Source organism: Orbicella franksi, chromosome 6 (genome assembly GCF_964199315.1).
Source record: "Orbicella franksi chromosome 6, jaOrbFran1.1, whole genome shotgun sequence".
NCBI classification, from domain to species: domain Eukaryota; kingdom Metazoa; phylum Cnidaria; class Anthozoa; order Scleractinia; family Merulinidae; genus Orbicella; species Orbicella franksi.
Window position 1 is genome coordinate 26,504,679 of NC_138150.1, and position 18,753 is coordinate 26,523,431.

An 18,753-nucleotide genomic window follows, 5' to 3' on the forward strand; every position below is an offset into this window, starting at 1 on the left:
CCAAAGTCAAGTTCAAGGCTAATGTTGAGTACAAAAATTACGATCAAAAACCGAGATGGCGAGTTTGTCATGCGTTACTAAGGGTATTAACTTTTCGGTGCTGACATTCTCTTAATTAAACACGAGACTTAAAATAGTTTCGAAATTGCGCTTAAATGTCGTCCATTGTTCAGTGGAAATAACCAGTTTCAACCTTACAATGGATTGATTGATTGACTGACTGACTGACTGTCTGACCGATCGATCGATTGATTGATAGATTGATAGATTGATTGAAATTGAAAACTGGCATGATCTGATTGGCCTTTGGGATACAACATCACGTGACAGTCAGTTCTGTTTCACCTCAGAATAACAACGTATCATCCACCGAGGTATTTAATTATCTTTATTTGCAGATTCTGACGTTAGAAATTGAGCTGTAATCCTGTGTGTTCGTCCAGTGTGTGTTCGTTCAGTGAATGTTTCCTACATGAAACAATAAGGTATCTAACTGGTTACCAAAAATAACCACTTTCCATATATTAGAATGGTTTGGTTCAAGGAAGCAAAGTACACTGGCATGAAATTAACATTTCCTGATTTTGGCATCTTGTAACTATTCGCTCTGATGTATTTTGTACCAAATTTTTATAGCCATTTTTTTTCATGAACCACCACGAAACCATTTCAATCTTCATAGTAAGTCAACTGCGTGCAATCTATGTTTCAATTAAGGTTTTCGGCTCACATACATGCAATCTTGTGTTCTTCAAAAACCCTCAAATGGTTGTCAATAACAGCTTAAATTAAAATGTTCGTGTATCGAAGACATTGTAACAACAGGTTATGTGTCACATTAGAAGAAGCAATGTTTGTACAGTAAATTAGTTTTTCTGAGAGCAAAGGCACGTTTTGATAAAATGCCGCAAGGTAATTACGCACAGGCACTAATTTTCGGACCTTTTAACGTAAAACGTGGGGCTAGGATGGCATACGTAAAGGAAAAAAAGCAGGGTTTACATGCCTGTTACTAACCGAGTTCGAGGGGTTTTTTCCCCCTTCGATTTCCGTAAATTAAATTATAAATCGATGGGGAAAAAACGAGGATCCGTAACTTACAGTACGGACCCAGAAGACGAGGTCAGTACTCTGAGATATTTATTATATCTCTACTGTATGTCTGACGGGTTCGGGAAGGAGTTCTATTGACGAGGAACGGCTTCAGATTTTTGAAGCACGTCGAAAGCAAAGCAAGTCAATTTAAAATCGTTGTTAAGTCGTTAGCACGTTTTAATACACAATTTAAAGTAAAAGAGAGTTTTAAACTTGTACTTGCCTTTAAAGTTAAGAACACTTGGTAATAAATCACGAAACTTTTTGGCAACAAAAAAAGCTATAAATTTTAGCGGGCCGTTAAATTGACCAATCCCAGCGAGCGTAGTAACTGAGAGATATAATAATAATCTTGGCATTTTCTAATATGTCGATGTAAAGGAAAACTTTGAACGGAAGAGAACGCTGAAAACCCGAATATAGATACATTTGCAAGTCTCCTTTCTTGTCTTTCGTGACCCATCGTGGATCAGATAGCGGCAAAGTTGTGTCATAACCTGCATTTCCTTGTCATTTACAGTACTACATGAACACCAGCACGGTTTAAAATTAACTGATGTTGATTCGCTAACCTCTGACGCATTTCCTCGAACAAGACTGACAAGAAGAAGAGACATACTGTATCTCGTTTGCACACCAATGATGGAAGAATAAATATAACAGGCTTAAGTCCAACTGCTCTACTTGGTGATTTTCGTAAACCGGAAAAACAGTTCATGTTTTCAAAACCAAGGAGGAACACTTCAAGAAAGTCCACATTGTGAACGCCTTTCAATCTGCTAAGCGTCACGCCTTACTAAAATCAACGATATAAACAAACTGTTTGAAACATACTCAAAATGAATTTACGATAGGCTTCGATCATGATCAATTTGCAGTTTGTTTTACGTGACAGCAAAAAACGACGAGGGAACTAAGGATACTCAGTTTTTGTTTTAGAGTGACGTTTAAAACGAAATTCTCGCGGGAAAATTCAGCCAACTTATCGGGAGAGGATTGGCGGGTATAAAGTGTTTACACGTTGACAACGATATAATATCTTAAATATTCTATCCTGCAGTCCAAGAATCGATTTTAAGCGGATATTTCAGTGAATCGTAGAGAGGAGAAACAGAAAATGCTGTCGCCAAATGAAATTGGCTGGAAATGTTTCTACTGAACTGAAGATTCTAATTGGACTTCCCGAGATTATTTACACCGATTTTTTCTTGCACATTCCAATTTTAACTCAACTAGATATTGACGAAATAATGAAATTCCTTGGTGGAAATGTGTCAATCTTATCCACGAAATTGATCATTTCAAAAAAAACCCCTTAATTGTCACTATTGCAACGGAAAACGCCTGTTTTTCAAAGGTCAGTTTCATACCAGTGTACTTTGCTTAGGTAACCAGTTAGTGATGCCTTATTGTTCCATGTTGGGAACATTTAATGATTTTGCATTGAGCAAACACACAATCTTACAACTCACTTTCATGTCTTTCTCACAATCGGGGGGTGGGGGCGCAGATGGCCCCTGCGCACAGAAATAGTTTGGGCGCGCATGCAAATGTTGTAACACAAAAACGTGAGCTTAAAAGCAAACATCTCGTCCTTCTGAGATCTGATCCCTCTGATCACTTAGTCAAAACCCTATTAAGTCTCTTTATTTACTAAAATAGAACTATCGTCTTATTTATTTCTTGTTGTAATTACATGACTCAAACCACGTTGTGGTACAAGACGCTTACAAAATTTTCTAACATCTCTCTTATTACATACACGTAAGGTATACGTCGTTCATTTTTCCTTTATAGCCAATCAGATGAAAAGTAAGAGGTCACGGGCAAACGATTGCAAATTTCAACGCTTGTGACACGGATTATTTTTTTCTTAAATTGCATTCAATACTTTTTAGCACCATTTTCTATTAATGACAGTTATATGTTCTCTCGCGCTTGCAATTGGTTACACGGTTTCTAGTTATACACGGTTACAAGTTTAACACAGTGGAACCCCGCTTTGGGGTCACCTCGTTATAAATACAGTCACCTCAGTCTTAATTACGGCCAATCTTTTTTGTCCCGGCTTAACGCCTATACATTTTCTTATAAGAAAACCGCGTTGATACTGCCAAAGACCACATTCTGAAATCCCAACTCCGTTAATACGGCCACTCGAACTAGTTATGGGCATCTTTCCAAAGTTGTATGTACTGATTGAAGTTTCATCTTTTTAAAAAATTACACCAGGATTTCGAATGCTTATTACAGAACGGTTGTTTAGAAGTGCAATTTTTTGGTGTCTGTCAAGACGCCACTTAAAAGAGACCAGTCATGAAATTTGACCCTATCCCGTTAATACGGACGAATTTTCATGGCCCGTTGGTGACCGTGTTAACGAGGTTCCACTGTGTTAGCCACCAGTCAGATTTTTCCCGCGCTTGGACATGTTCAGCCGCGCTCACCACCGGTCACACCCCAGCTCCCCCCCCCCCCCCTTCAACATCAGCATACATTACTTGCAAACAACATTTCGGACACAAAGTGTCCGAAATTTCAAACGTCCGAAATATTTACAGCGCAAGATGAAATTTTTAAGTAGCTACCAAACTCTTAGTTTACTTCATGGAGTGAACTCTAATTGAGACACTGCTTGAGATTCGTAACAGTTTGATATAATGCATGTTATTTTCTCGTGGGTCAATCTGTAAAACTAATAGGATGCAATAAAACTATCATTTTCACAGATGTTGTTTCAGTCTAATTCGTGTTTTGTTGGCGCAAATTTACGATAGGTACGTTTTAACAAAGTGTACGAATTGTTTCTTCGAAATTTGTCCGAAATGAGGTAAAGTGTCGGAAAATTAAACGCCCGAAATAAGAGGTCCAAAATTTTAACGTACGAATTTTTTTGCAATGTGTACTCTTGTGCTTGCTGTCGCCAGTTCCACGTTTTCCTTCGAGTTATGCTTAGCCTCACGTGGAAGACGTTTCAGGAGTTCATTTTCACACAACAAACAGTTCACAGCTTTAAGTAAACAAGTTAAAGAATTTGAGAGAACTTGAAAGTGTGTGTGGCTCAGAGTACTTCCAATTCTCCATAAATGCACCAGGCAATTCTAAATAGTAGCATTTGCTCATTGGATGGAAAAACATTCTCAAACAATTTATGTAAATATCAAAAATTTTGAAAAAATAGCATGAAATATTCCCAAACCAAATTAATAAAGTAATCTTATGATTTAGTTTCTAGGACTTTTTCTGTGCTTGCCATCTAACTAATTTCTTATTTTTCTAGCGTGTTTTAATAGCATGAAGATTCGCTCTGGGAGTACTCTTATAGTATATCTAGATATCAGATTGAATAAAACTACTTCACGAAATTCTTGTTTTTGTTTCTTGTGGGTTTCTTAATGTTGCTAAACAATCACAGTAAAATCAGGTTATTTCATTCCAGATTTCTTTTTAGTAATTTTACTTCATGTATACCTAAAGTTATTTTAGGGATTATATGCATGAAGTTTTACTTAATTTTCAGATAAATATATTCATAATTCTTTTAGTCAAAAAGGAAAGTTGGGGGATGTAGATGATTGCGGTAGAAATGCATTGTAAGGGCTCGAAAAAAGTGCCGTCCCATTGTCACGGACAAGTAGATTTTCCTTCTGGGAGAGTAACTTTTCATTCTCACTTGCCCGATGGGCAAGGGATCAAGCAAGTCGTCTGCCAACTAAATCATTAAAAAAGCAAACTTAGACTTGCCTGGGGCAAGTAAAATTTGAGAGCTGCCTGTCCCAAGGGCAAGCTGGAAATCAAGTTTTTTTCGAGCCCTGGTTCACTGCTTATTAGTTATTTTATATTATGTTGATTCAAAGAGAAACATTGATTAGGACAATGTGAATGATTAAGGCTTTGGCACAACAGCCACAACAATGATCACGATAATCAATAAAACAATAACCACCAGCATTCCTAAAAAGAAAATAAAAACGAAAAATTAATGAACTATTAATTAGTTAATAACATATAGTTATACCAATTAATTACAGCCATCCGTCAAGTAATGTTGCCCAGGTTTAATAATTCACCTTTTAAGTGATTTCTCTCCCCTCCTCCTGATCTATATGAATGATTAGACAGGATTTTCTTGGCAGGTTTGAAACAGAGTTGAAAACATGACATGTTACAGGTTATTTCAAGGGAAACTTAACAGTGATAGAACACTAAGTCAACAAATTCTCTTTTTTAAGTGAAATAACGATTCAAAAACTACAAAAGGATGCATACCTGTAGTGGAACCCCGCTTTACGGTCACCCTGTTAATACCGCCGTTATCGTTATTATGGCCACTTTATTCTGGCCCGAACAAGGGCTCAGTCAGTCATTTTCATTTAAAGAACCCGTTTAATACGGCCACCCCGTTAATACGGCCAGATTTTTGAGGCCTGTTGGTGACTGGATTAACAGGGTTCCACTGTATTTCTCTGACTTTGCTTTGGGAATTATTACGTTTGAGACTCACCACAGGTAGAAGATTTTGCTGTCACTCTTTTCACATGCGTTGTTTCCTTGATAAGACGCTGGTTGGTTTGATCCATTCGATTGTCTATGTCGTCGAGTATTTCTGTAGGTAAAGGTAACGGTAAAGGTAAGGTATGGTAAAGTCTGCATAGGGGACAAGTGGCCCATCAGGCCGGAGGTTATTCCGGGTTCTGTATCAGAAAACGACTAGAAGTATTTCTACTCCCCCCTGGATGGGATGCTAGTCCATCCCAGGGTAACTCCCAGCATTAAATTTGCCGGCATCCATTTATACACCTGGGTGAAGAGGCATTGCGAGAGTAAAGTGTCTTGCCCAAGAGCACAATGTAACGTCCCTGTCCACGGATCGAACTCGGGCTGCTCGATCCAGAGTCGAGCACACTTACCATGAGGCCACCGTGCCAATAAGAATCAGGCATCTTGTAATTTTGACCAATACCGAGATGCGGAAGGGGGAACAGCTATAAAAAGGATGGGGTGCTTGCTGTACCTTTTAGGGGTTAAAAAAGCTGTTTTGGTTCCTGTTCGGGTGTTCAGCCTCAAAAAAGTACACAGCACAAGCTTTCAGGATACCTTTTAGGGTATTGAGCCAAAAAAAAGCAAAAACAAAAAAAATAACAGGAGATATTTTACAAACAAGAAGAAGGTACTCGATTCAATCGTCTTTATCACTACTCAAAATTGTGAACGTGTCAGTTACTGTATTGTTCTAGAATTGGTACCACTTAGGGGTGAAAAAAATCCAAGCCACACCCACAAAACGGGATCTTGGTACCTCTTAGATGTTTAAATTTCCAACGAGCACCTTTTCCCATATCTTTTGATATGGGAGTTCTCCTCCCCCAGGACTGAGATTCCCAGCAGGTCTTCAGACATTATACCCATGTTAATACATACAAAACAACATTGAAACGCTTCTGGGGAACAGAGGTGACACAGTGGTGAGAGAGCCCACCTCCCACCAATGTGGCCCATCATTGTCCTTGCTGAGGGTTTTTCTCTGGGTTCTCTGGTTTCCTCCCTCCACAAAAAACAAAATGCCAAATTCTTATTCAGTCTTGATGGACAAGCAAACACTGTATTACGATTTCATCACAGCTCTTCCATGTTTTGAGGGTAAATAAATTAGATAATTTTACCATCAGAGTGTGTCCTATCTACTTAGCATAATTTCATTGTAGTCAAACAAAGGCTTCAAAGCTTAACTGACCATTATGTGCATCAACTTCATCTGATATGGCTTGTCCCATAACTTTCTGTCTTTGAATAATTCCTGAAAGAGCTTCTAATCCTTGATCTTGTTCTGTTGTCAGAAGAAAAAGACAAGAATAAATTATAATTGTAGAATTAGTTGTGTTAGAATTAGTTTTTGTGCATTTGCAGTCTACTGTTGCTCAGACTGGTTGTTTCAACAGTCAATATTTATTGTTCATCTGTGTTCATTGCAATGAAAAAAGAACCTACACCACTGCAGGTCCTTTAAGAACAAAGTGCAGTTAATATTCAGCCAAATCTAGATGGTTGTGGAAGAAGTTGACAGAATGTTCAACTTCTGCCTTGGAATGGTAAGGTAAAGGTTAAGTCTCCATGTGAGACAAGTAACCCATCAGGCTGTAGCTTATCTTGGTTTCTGTAGCATGAAGTGAATAGGGATATTTCTACTTCCTCTGGATGGAATACTTATATCCATCGCAGGGTTACCCCCAGCATTAAGTTTGCTGGTACCCATTTGTAAACCTGGGTTGAGAGAGGCAATGTGTGAGTAAAGTGTCTTGCCCAAGAACACCACACAATGTCCCCGCCAGGGCTCAAACGCAGACCGCTCAATCTAGAGTTGAACACACTAACCATGAGGCCAATGTGCCTCCACTCTGCTGCTGAATATTTGATATTTACTGACTAAAATAACAAAAAATCAACTGCATGAACACAGCAGCATTAATGTTTGTATGCAAACTCACTATGTGTCAACTAAAAGCAAGAAAAAAGAGAAAAATCCACTAGCCCCTAACTACAGAGCAGCACTTTCTAGTTTGCATGCATGGTGCAAGCAAGCCTGCAAAAACTCCAGAAAATCTCTGGCAGAAAGATTTGCAGAATCTTTTAGGAACATGCAAGAGCTTCAAAGACATTCTAAAGATCCTTAATGGCAAGGGTCAGATTTCAAGGCTTTGCAAGGATCCTCTAAGGCCTTTGAGCAACATCTTTGACGTACCTTGAGGATTTTAGTCGACATCTTTGAAGATCCTGGCAAGAATTGTAAATATCCTTAAAGAAACTTTAAGATCTTGGCAAGGATCATTGAGGAACTTGAGTAAGATCATCCTGTTAAGAAGATCCACAAAGATCCTTGAGGATCCTTGAAAGATTTTCACCAGGATATCCCCTGCTTCTAAACATTTCCCTATTAACTAAACTCTAAAACTTACACACTTCCTGGTAGCAAACGTCATTGAAAAGCTCTCAGTGGTACGTTACATGAAATACCTGCAATAATTTGTTGTTGCTGTCTCCTCATGTCGTCAACAGACATATTGTTATCAGGGAAGGCCTCTGGTTCATCAAAAGGATTGGTGTCTCGTCCCCTTGGATCTGTCGCCAGTAATGAACTCCTGTGACAAGAAAAAGACTGTTTTCTAAGCTAGAACCTTTCCTTGAATTTTGAGTAGCAGAAATAACATGGTAATGGTTGAAACAACTGACTTCGCTTACCACCAGTCACCCAAGAGGTGGGGGATATGGGGGGTACACCCTCACACTTTTTCATGTGGATATTCCTTTTATCTTTGCAAATTTGGGAATTCATTCAATGATGACATTTGCACTTCAAAGTCGAGGTTTAACCAGTTTGCTAGTTTGTTTGTTATGCTATATTTTTGGTTAATTAGTTTGCATTTGAAATAATCCAACATGCATAATGTCTGTTAATCCCATTATGCTAAAAACATGCAAAAAGGTCAACAATAATTCAGTCCAAACCTCTCCCACCTTCCAAAATCGCTTTGGCCTGCCTCTTGTTGGAATGCAGCATTCATTTGTCTTTCTCTAGAAGACAATCGAGGTAAAGCAAGTATAATCCAAAATTGTTAAATGTTCCATGATATTAGCTATTAACAGTAAAATCCCAAACATTTTCCCCAGGAATTTTTTGCAGTGAAAGACATGAAGAGATACATTGTATAAAAGACTCTTCGTGATTGTAAATCTTATTTATAGTGGTCATGCACTTCGCTGTACAAGCACTGAGCTTAGCTAGTTTACAGGCATGCCACTGAAACAAAGGAAACAAATATTTCAAATAAATGTAACATAGTTAAAAATCCCAACTGGCAGGAGGCAGACCAGTTGGTTATTTACAAAGCATGACTGAGGATTTGAACTTGGGACTACCGAGAAACCAATCCTGCTAGTGGCTTGGTGGAGGTCTTAAACCCATGACCTCGGGATTACTACACCAGCACCCTAAAACACTCAGCCACGCTGCCTCAAAGTACCAATACACAATTGAATGCAAGCAACACACCTGTATATATTTATTTAATTAAGATTTAAAGAGACGAGAGATGATTGCAGTTGTGTAGTCTACGTAACTTATTAAACAAGCAGTTGTGAAGATACACATGTGGAGCCTGACATACAAATTCACACTTAGCAGAAGCCGATCCCATGAGCCCTGCAGTACCAGTGTAGTGGTCTACCAACTGAGCTATCAAGCCCACAGGTACAAGAGTGTAACTGGTAACATGATGAACCGGTAGATGGCAAAGATATACAGGTGAATGTACGAAGATCATTTATCTGAACATGTCAGAGGTTATCACGGTTAAACACTGTGCCAAAGTGGGATGATATCAGTTGAGAACTATTTTGTTGGGAAATAACCTTTGATAGGACTACTTGACACAGATGGATCAATTAAAGAAGGAGTTTTCTTGTACATGGGACCATACAATATCGGGAATACTATCTGTAAGAGTTATGCTAGTGGTATCATATTGTAATATCTGATAGAAGAATATGCAAGACAGTAAAGGAAATAAAAACAGGGGATATTATCTCCACAGAAGGATGTGGTCACCCAATGGTAAGTGCACTGGACTATGGATCACACAGTCCAGGGTTGTGCCATACAAACAAAGGTACCGGCAATTTCGTTATGTTCCTGGGCAAGAGAGTGTAATCTCACAGTGCCACTCTCTAACCAGAACTATAAACAACTACCAGCAAAATAAATGCTGAGGAGGGAGTGGTAACCCTGTGATGGACAAGCATCCAATCCAGGGGGGAGTAGAAATGCTCCTAGTTGTCCCATGCTACAGAAACCAGAGGTAAATGCTGACCTTGTGGGCCACTAGGTGCTATTTACAGACTTTTAATCACCTTTATGCCTTAATACCATTATCTATGGGGTTACAATGGGGCTTTGAACCAGAGCTGCTACATGTGTAGATTCTATGGTCTTTTAAAAATAATACTTACTTGGTTATCAGCTGGTCTAACATGTTTTGTCTTCTGTCAACTTCTCTCTCTGTACTATATATCGATTAAGGAATTATGCCAACAAAAAGCACTAAATTTTATGGCAGACATACAGAAATAAGGTTACAATATGAGATGATATTGGTGAGAAACTTCTTAAATTTACAGTCAAGGTTCATTTGGGTCACACACCTCCCCAGGGCTGTCATTAAGTTTTGAGCCACTGGTGACCTTTTTCTCCACACCCATAGCAAACTCGAAACTTTCTGGGTGAATTCTATCAACAACAAGTAATTTGAACTGTAGCACCAAGGGAAAATCAAGCATACTCAGCCATAACAGATGTTATGGGTTACAGCCTTTAACAACAACCCTTAACAACAACCCTGTCTTCCCCTTTTAATTGTTGGAATAAATTAGTGTATTCTAGTTTTTCACAGGACTTTGGAATGTAGCAGGTTGCTTCAATACATGATGCACAAAAAAGTTTAAAAGAAAAGAAACAAAACCTTGGTAAACTCTTTATATCGCTCTGTATGAATAAGCTTTAAATTGGTCAGGCTCTGGGATTTTAGAGAACAAAGCTACATGGATCCTTACTGACTTGTCTGCAGAAAAGGATACACTTGATATGAATTTGATGCTCGCAAGAGGGATTGCTTCAAGTTGTTGAGATCTCTAGAAAAGGTCTTTAACATTATCCTTACATCAGACTGGACCTGACAAATAAAGCACAGAAAAAGAGGGCTCTAGTAAGTTATAGTTACAGGTGTAGCTTCTATTGTCCATGAATAGAATGATGTAAGAATCATAGTATCACATAATGAATATCATTCAATATTTAAGAAATAGAAAAAATGTACCGTGTTTCTATCGGGTTATAGCAACATGAGTGAAAGTTTCGGAGAATGAGAAATGCTGTGGGAACACGAGCCATCAGGTGATTGTTTTCACAGCTTTTTTGAGCTCTCCCAAACTTTCACAAGTGTTTCTATGACTCGATAGAAACATGGAGAACATGTTTTCTATTTCTTTTAGAAAATACTGTGACGAAAAAAAGAAAAACAACTTGTTTACATGTACTTTGATCATTGAAATGTAAATTCTCTTTGCTCAAGCCATTTTGCATCAACAGCTTGTGCTAGCTCTGCGTTTCTATTGCATTTTAGTGTAAATCTAATAGCGTTCTATCACGAATGACGTTCTCTGATTGGCTATGCTACTCACTATCTACTCTGTTGTAGATAGTGAGTAGTGTAGCAGAATGCACTGGGGACTGCTTCTTTGTGTTTTCGAAGTGTCTTTCAAGAGGATTTAGATTCAATTTTCTAACAACTAGTAGATTTATAGTAAAACAATTAGATTATTTGCTCCCGAGTCAACTATCATGAGATAGAAATCTCGAGCTCATGATCTAATTGTTTAATAGAAACACGATTTTAAACCAATCACTGTGCATATTTTGTTTGGGCTATTTTCTAAATAATATATGGCAAGTCAGAACTACTTGTCTGAAGAAACTATTTCAGATAATAAAGTAGCTCTTGGCCAGCCCCTGTCAGTAATTAACTGATTTTTATTAACAGTTGATACAGGTGATTATCAAGTGAAACCGAAGCAAATTGTGATTCGCTCACAAAAATTCTCCTGGGTTTTATGTTAGCTACATGTATTTGCTTCAGGATTTGACTGGTTCAGTAGATTGACTGTGTCTGTTGAGATTGACCAGATTGATTACCTTGGTTTTGGTTCTATGATTCTCAATGGAAAACCACTCTATTTTCTCTTAGTACTAGTAAACCCCCTAAAATATAGCCCTTCTCTAATAACCACCTTTTGGAGCAAGAAATTTATCGAGTCCTCCCCTGCCCTCCTCCCCCCCGCTCCTTTCCAAACCGTAACAGGATCACATTGCCTCAGCATAAGGCCTCAACTCAGTGATTCACTGAAGCCTGAATAGATGTCAGGATTACCTTGGAATAATTTCCTCCATTGCGCCGTATTTGGTTTCTCTCATTAATTTTTTCCATAATATCCTGGCCATACTTCTCAACAGTTTTAAATTCGCTAAGCCTATGATGAGAAAAAAAATAAATAAATAAAAAAAAATAAAACACTGAAAGTCAAGCTTACATGTATGCTTATAAGAATAAATTTTGACATCAAATGACAATGCCACCTGACAACAATTTAACAAAATCTGCTGTTAGCAAAGAATGAGACACTTAAGGATTTTAACATAGTGGAGGGGATCTTGGAAACAGTGTCGTGACGATCATGTGATGTAATATTGTGATTCACTTGAAAAGTCAGTCATCTCGCCCTCAGCCTGACTGACATATCAGACTACAACACACTAAAACTGCATCTAATGCCTTTCTTCAAAATTAGGAAGCAAATAAAGTGCTGTATTAAGTTTTTGCATCCCATAACTACCACCACTAGGTCATACACCAGTGCAAATCAACAACAAATCGATAGATTGAGTCAGATGATGCTGGTTCCGGGTAAATTTATGATTAACTAGGGTCTACCGTGTCATCAGTGATCGAGATCACAGAGACTGCCCACCAAATGTACGTTATCAGATACGTTTCCTTAAACAGGGATCATTAGCAAGTATTTGTGGATCATGTCTGTTGGAAAAAAAGATGAAAAACCCTTCGAACTTACCAAGTATCTCCGAGCGCCATCTTGGATTTGTCGGTTTCTTGCTCAGTGCCCAGGCCTTCCGCAAGTTAATAGGTGTGCAATGCGTCCGAATTAGGTCTAATCAGGTCCAAACCTAATCTAAATCAAAAACCGCCCTCTGATAGGAAGGCTGAAAACAGAACAGCAGACACAATAAGAATGTTTTACCGCAATGGCAAAATTTACCAAATCCTTTCTTTTTTTTTTTTTTTTTTTTTTTAATTTAATGTTAATCCTTTCTTCCCACCAAGATGATAGACTGATGAGTGATGATCACTGATAGCACATGGGTAGATTTGACATTATTTCACTTTCGTGAAGGGCTCAATTGAATCAATTAACCCTCGTTCCGTGGTGTTAATTCTAACTTGGCAACCATCCATGTTCACTTGCATCCAGTGTTCAAGCTGTAATATATGGCTAATATCGTTTGTCTCACGATTTATTCGCTTGAGATGTACATAGCGTACATTTCGGCTGCTTTCTGCTACTGAAGGTTCACTCACAGAAGCCATGGCTTCTTCAAAGACAAAAGATATGACAACAATAAAAACAGGAATCTTTATTTTCGTTTGTCAACTTATATTGTTACAGTTGTCCTGGCCCTCAGAAGCTGGTGCTAGTCTAAGCGGGCCAGTCCATCATAAGCTAATTAAAAACGTTATAATATAAATACATTACACTAGGAAAATTAGCGAAGAGTAAATAAAATAGAAAGGCGAGAAGTATGGGTTATTGACCAAGTGTGAGGTCAAGATGGTTGGATATTGGCCAAGTTCTTTTTTTTCGTGTTTATGGACCGAGACGGAGTCGGGGTCCATAAACTCGCAAGAAAAGAACTCACACAATTATTCTGTTTTTTTTTTTCAGCCAGTCAGTCGGACAGCCATGGGGGTTTCGTACCCAAGCGAGTTCGGCACCCAAGCGAGTTCCCACCCACCGAGTTCGCACCCACATTTTTCAACTTGCGATCAAGTGTTTATAATTTATCTCTCTCCTACCTTGTAAAAAAGACAACATTGTGGGCATAATGAAACAAAATCACACAAAACATGTTAACTATTCTGAACACCGCAATAACGCAAAAAAATTGGGCAAATACCGCAATATCACAAAAAAAATCGCTAAATTCCACAATACTTCAATGCCGAGTGGAAATCCGATGTCATACCGAAACTACTACTCTGTATGATAAAGCACAGAGCAAATAAAACGGAAATAACAATTAAGAATTTTTTGATGAACTTTAGGTCAGGTAATTTTCGATTTAGACAAAATAAGTAACATTAGAAGCATATGCTTCTGGTAACCTCCATTGGCGTGTTGGCTAATAATTAAAAAAAAATAACATACCCTTTTACGATTGCGACGCAAGGAATTTCAGTTTACCGTTACCACGAGAGACAAGTTTCATTGGGAATGTTCAATCCGAGACTGCAAGAGAAACCGGAAACTGGAAAAGGCTCGGGAAACGTTGGAGGACTAGGAGAATAATTTTTAATACCGTTCAAAATGCTAAAAAACCGCATCCCGTAGGTTCGGAGAATACCGCAATACCGCATTTCGAGATTGAATTTAGCGAAATACCGCAAGAAAAATTGTCCAATACCGCAATACCGCAAACCCCAATGTCCGTCTCTTTATAGTTCAGGGGTGCGAACCCGGTTGGGTTCGAGACAGGTAGCATTCCTCCAAACTCTTGGTAATAAATATATCTTATTAGATATTTTGGTGTAGTATCGCTGTATATTTTTACGAGTTGTGCCGTATTTTGACGAGCCCGTAGGGCGAGTCAAACTACAAACAACGAGTAAAAATATACAGCCGTACTACACACCAAAACATCTAATGAGAGATTTATTATCCAACTGCTGTAGTCAATAAATTTATCAATGAAAGAGGGAGAGTGTGACGGTTTTGCGTGCGCGCGCCGACCTGTCCGGCAAGCAGGTTTTCTACTGTACAATATCGCTGTATATTTGCACTGTTAGTTGGACAGTGTTCGCTGCAGTTGGATAATAAAGCGATAAAATAAAGTTATTCAGCTAGGGATGGTTAGCACATCATAATCGCGAATAAAATACGACGCAACCTAGCCTTGCTTCAGTTCTTTCATCAGTTTGTTGATTATCTCTGCAACCCGGTTTCCAACCGCACTCCAGCTCCAATCGGACTTTCTCTTCGTGTAGCTCTCTTTCGACAAAAAAATCATCTTGATAAGATACGAGTTGATAAAGTCGTCATACAAGCGTTAACGATGTACAGTAAGCAACAGCAGTCGTAGTTCCTTGCTAGCCAGGGCTATTCCTAATATCCTACAAAGTTTTAAAAAAGATGCTCAACTGAAATTTCTCAAAAAGTAGCTTCCCAAAATCTTTACGTTACTTTTCAGGCTATTAAAAAAGCCTGCTTAAACAAATTGCAACCTTTTTCATTAGTTCCATTTTTTAGTAACCAAACAATCAATATTATGAATTTTCAATTTCTATGCTTAGTCTAGCACCCGCTATGGCGACCCGCTATGGCTGCTATGTTCGTACTCCGCCATTTTAGCCCCCCGCTGACCACTTGAATCGCGTTTTCAAACCACAGAGAAACCAACAATGTGTAAAACTAATCTTGGAAATGTTTAGAAAACTATACCGCATGTGACAGTTGTGACCAAAACAAAAGTGAAAAAAGTGCTTCATATGCCTGTTTCGTCTGTTATAATTTCCAAAAGACGTTTCATAGCACAGATGCCGTCTTTTTGTTCCGTTGGGCTTTCGTTTGCTTTGCCGGTGTACGTTTGGCTTTTCATTATTTTGCCGATCATTTGGTTTTAGGGATTTTAAACCACAACGGCAACGGCTAGGAGTACAATGGCTGCGTGCTCGTACGTTATAATTCTTACATCATTTCTTTGCCGTTCTTTACAAAATACCAACTTGTATTCTATAGAAAACGTGTAATGCAACGGCCAATTTTTGAAAATTCTTCTCGAATTTTGACGTTGTTCTACATATTCCGTATTGGATATCTTTGACAGTGATAGACAAACTGAATGAATCTAAATTTTTGGGGTCTAAACTCATTTTTGTTTTTTGGGCGGGGAGCGTCTGTCTGCACTTTCGACCGTCTGTTTGTTCGGTTGCGTTGTGTCCAGGGCGGGCGTTCGTTTGCTTTGTACTCGCTCGGCTGCTCGTTTCTCTGCCGTTCATTCAATTTAATATTGTTTGGGCAGGGGACATTTGTCTCTTCTTGAAACGCCTATTAAAGTTAAAGTTTCGAAATATATTAAAACATAGCGAGGGCAAAAGCTCCTTTGCTTCGTTGATCAGTATTAAATATTCAGTGATATTAAAATACCAAAGATGGCATCCCCACAGCATTGGAGGTTTTCCTTCGCTTTGAAACGATACGAAGGTACTTAAAGCCAAATGTTATATATTTGCGCTCAAATAACAGCGTGTCTTCCACCAAGGTATTTTTAAAGTTACCTTTAATTTGCAAATTCTGACGTGAGAAAGAAAGACATGTTGAAACGAAAAGTATCCTCAGTTTCCTCTCGCCTTTTTTTTGCTGTCGCGTAAAACAAACCGCAAATTGATAATGATCGAGGCTTATCCTAAATTCATTTTGAGGATTCTTCAAAAGGTTTGTTTACCGATTGATTTTAGGAAGGCGTGACGCCTAACAGATTTAAACGAGTTCAAAATGGTGATCTTTCTGAAATGTTTCTCCTGGGTTTTGAAAACAGGAACTGTTTATTCGGGTCACAAGAACCACCAGGTAGTGCAGTTGGACTCGGGCCTGTTATATTTATTCTCTATTATTGGTGTGTGAACGCGATGTGCCTGTCAGTCTTGTTCAGTCGAGGAAATGCGTCAGAGGTTAGCGAATCAAACCGAGTTAATTCACGGCACGAAAAATTGGATTTACTCTAAATTTGATCCTGATCAAAGTCGAAGTCAAATATGATCATAGCTTTGATCCAAACTTTGACGCGCGTCAAATGTGTGTCAAAAATGTCATGGCTTTGCCGATACATTTGATCCATGACAAAGAGGAGGGCAAATTTGATCTTAACTTTGACTCCACCTTTGACCCACGTCAAAGGGGGAATCAAATATCTTATGGATTTGCCATACATTTGATCCCTGCCAAAGGCGAGGTCAAACATGTCAATAACTTTGACTACAGTTTTGACGCGCGTTAAAGGCGTTCAAAGACACCACGGCTTTGCATACCTTTGATCTCTTATGTCAAAGGCGTTCAAAGGCGGCATGGCTTTGTACAACTTTGATCCTACGTCATGTCATGTCAAAGGCGAGGTCAAATATGGCCATATCTTGCGAGTCCGCTTTTAACGCCCTAATAACCTGCGTTTTCGTATTTTTTGCTGTTTTAACCATAAAATGAAAGCTTGCTTTTTTGTCAATGTGTTTTTTTTTAATAAAAAAGTTTTCACTTGACCTGGAGGTGGCACAAGGAAACAACTCGAAAACAGCGGGAAAACGCGGCTGCCAGCGGCTTCCCGCATTTTTCTGGCCAATCGGAATAAAGGTCAACGAAGTCGGCTGTGAGGAAAGCAGACATTTTTCTTCATTTGGCTTCATTATGGCGGCTTTGGTGAAATTTTCGTTGTGTTTTGGACCAGGAAAAGGTAAGTCTCTGAATTTCGTTCATTTGTTTTCAATGTTCAGAGAATAACGGAGTTTAAAAAGTAAATTAAACGCAGCAATGGCTACATAAAGAGCTGTGAATTGCGTATATTTATGGCAAGGCAGATCCTCGGCAGTGAAAACAATTTGGTCGAAGGTTAATTGCACTTGACTGAATCACAGTTGATCGGCAAAGCTCTTCGTTAAGAAAGACCAAACTTTATTTTCAATTCACATATACTTATTTACAAACGTTGACAAAGATAATTTTTTTTTCTCACTCAGTCAAGTCTTGTGCATTAAATTGAAGTGTCTGTCATAGCATAGATTTTAGCATGATCAGTGCTTGAAATAAACGTAACTTAATAATTAAGCTTAAACTTAACTCTATTTACGTATAAATGGTTGTGCACAATGCCTCTGGTAATTTCTGAGCTTAAACAATTCCCTTGAAAGAAAGCTCATGTAAATATAAAGGAAATTTGCATTGAAGGAAAAACTCAGTCAGCCATGCATGACAATCCATCACGACCTGACTTAATTATCATATTCATTATACCATTAAAAGAGTTGTTGACTCTGAAAATTTAATCTATGGATAAGTTTCTGCTTTTGTCTCTAGTTACCATTCTATTGAAAAAAAGCTCTGTTTGTTGCCACAGTTGAAATTATGATGATGTTTGTTCATTAATGTTGATAAATGACTTCACTGGGTTGAATTTAACAAATTGCATGTGGTTTAGTGTGGTCTGTACTCTTATCGACAATGATACGCACCATCACAGTGGTCAAAATGTTGTGGACTCACGAAGCGCAGTTGAGTGAGTCCACAACAAATTTTGATCACTGAGAGAGCGAGATCAGTAGCAATTGTAGTAAAAATATGTTTTGATGTTTGTTGTATCAGGCTTATGGATCAGTCATTTGGAACTCCACTATCTCCTACCCAACCATCCCCCCCGCCCCACCCCGAACCTGCCAGGCATTTGACATTTTGAACTGTCTCCTGGGCTAAGAATGGTGTCATACCAGGTGATCAAATGCACCTACCCTGTGACATTTGCAAAACTGAGTAATAGAAATGTAGATTGAGTGTCAACCGAGGTGTCAATGGAGTGTTGATTGAGTATTGATCGGGTGTTGATAGAGAGTCGATTTAGAGGATCGATCAAGGGTATCAATTGACACTCGACCACGGATGCCTTTAGTACACATAATCCAGCTTATCTGTTAATAGGTGAAATTGTTACAATGTTTGATAAAAAATCAAACTTGCCATTAGTTGCAAATTAAAAAGCTGACCCCATAATAATATTATTAT

The 18,753-nt window shown here is 38.5% G+C and overlaps 1 protein-coding gene across 2 annotated transcripts; it reads right to left on the reverse strand.

The window, feature by feature from the left end:
* Positions 1 to 2,104: 2,104 nt before the first annotated feature.
* LOC145489117 (syntaxin-8-like) lies at positions 2,105 to 12,862 on the reverse strand. 2 transcript variants are annotated; one of them, XM_081468026.1, is made up of 9 exons: positions 12,772 to 12,862; positions 12,072 to 12,171; positions 10,723 to 10,817; positions 10,099 to 10,152; positions 8,608 to 8,664; positions 8,107 to 8,231; positions 6,830 to 6,922; positions 5,600 to 5,701; positions 2,105 to 5,049 (listed from the first exon to the last, which is right to left on the reverse strand). In XM_081468026.1, the coding sequence occupies exons 1-9, from the start codon at positions 12,789 to 12,791 to the stop codon at positions 4,982 to 4,984; spliced, it is 714 nt and encodes a 237-aa protein (XP_081324152.1). In that variant the 5' UTR covers positions 12,792 to 12,862; the 3' UTR covers positions 2,105 to 4,981. The 2 variants fall into 2 exon arrangements, with proteins under 2 accessions (XP_081324152.1, XP_081324151.1); XM_081468025.1 differs by having other exon boundaries at positions 8,599 to 8,664.
* Between the last annotated feature and the right edge of the window lie 5,891 nt (positions 12,863 to 18,753).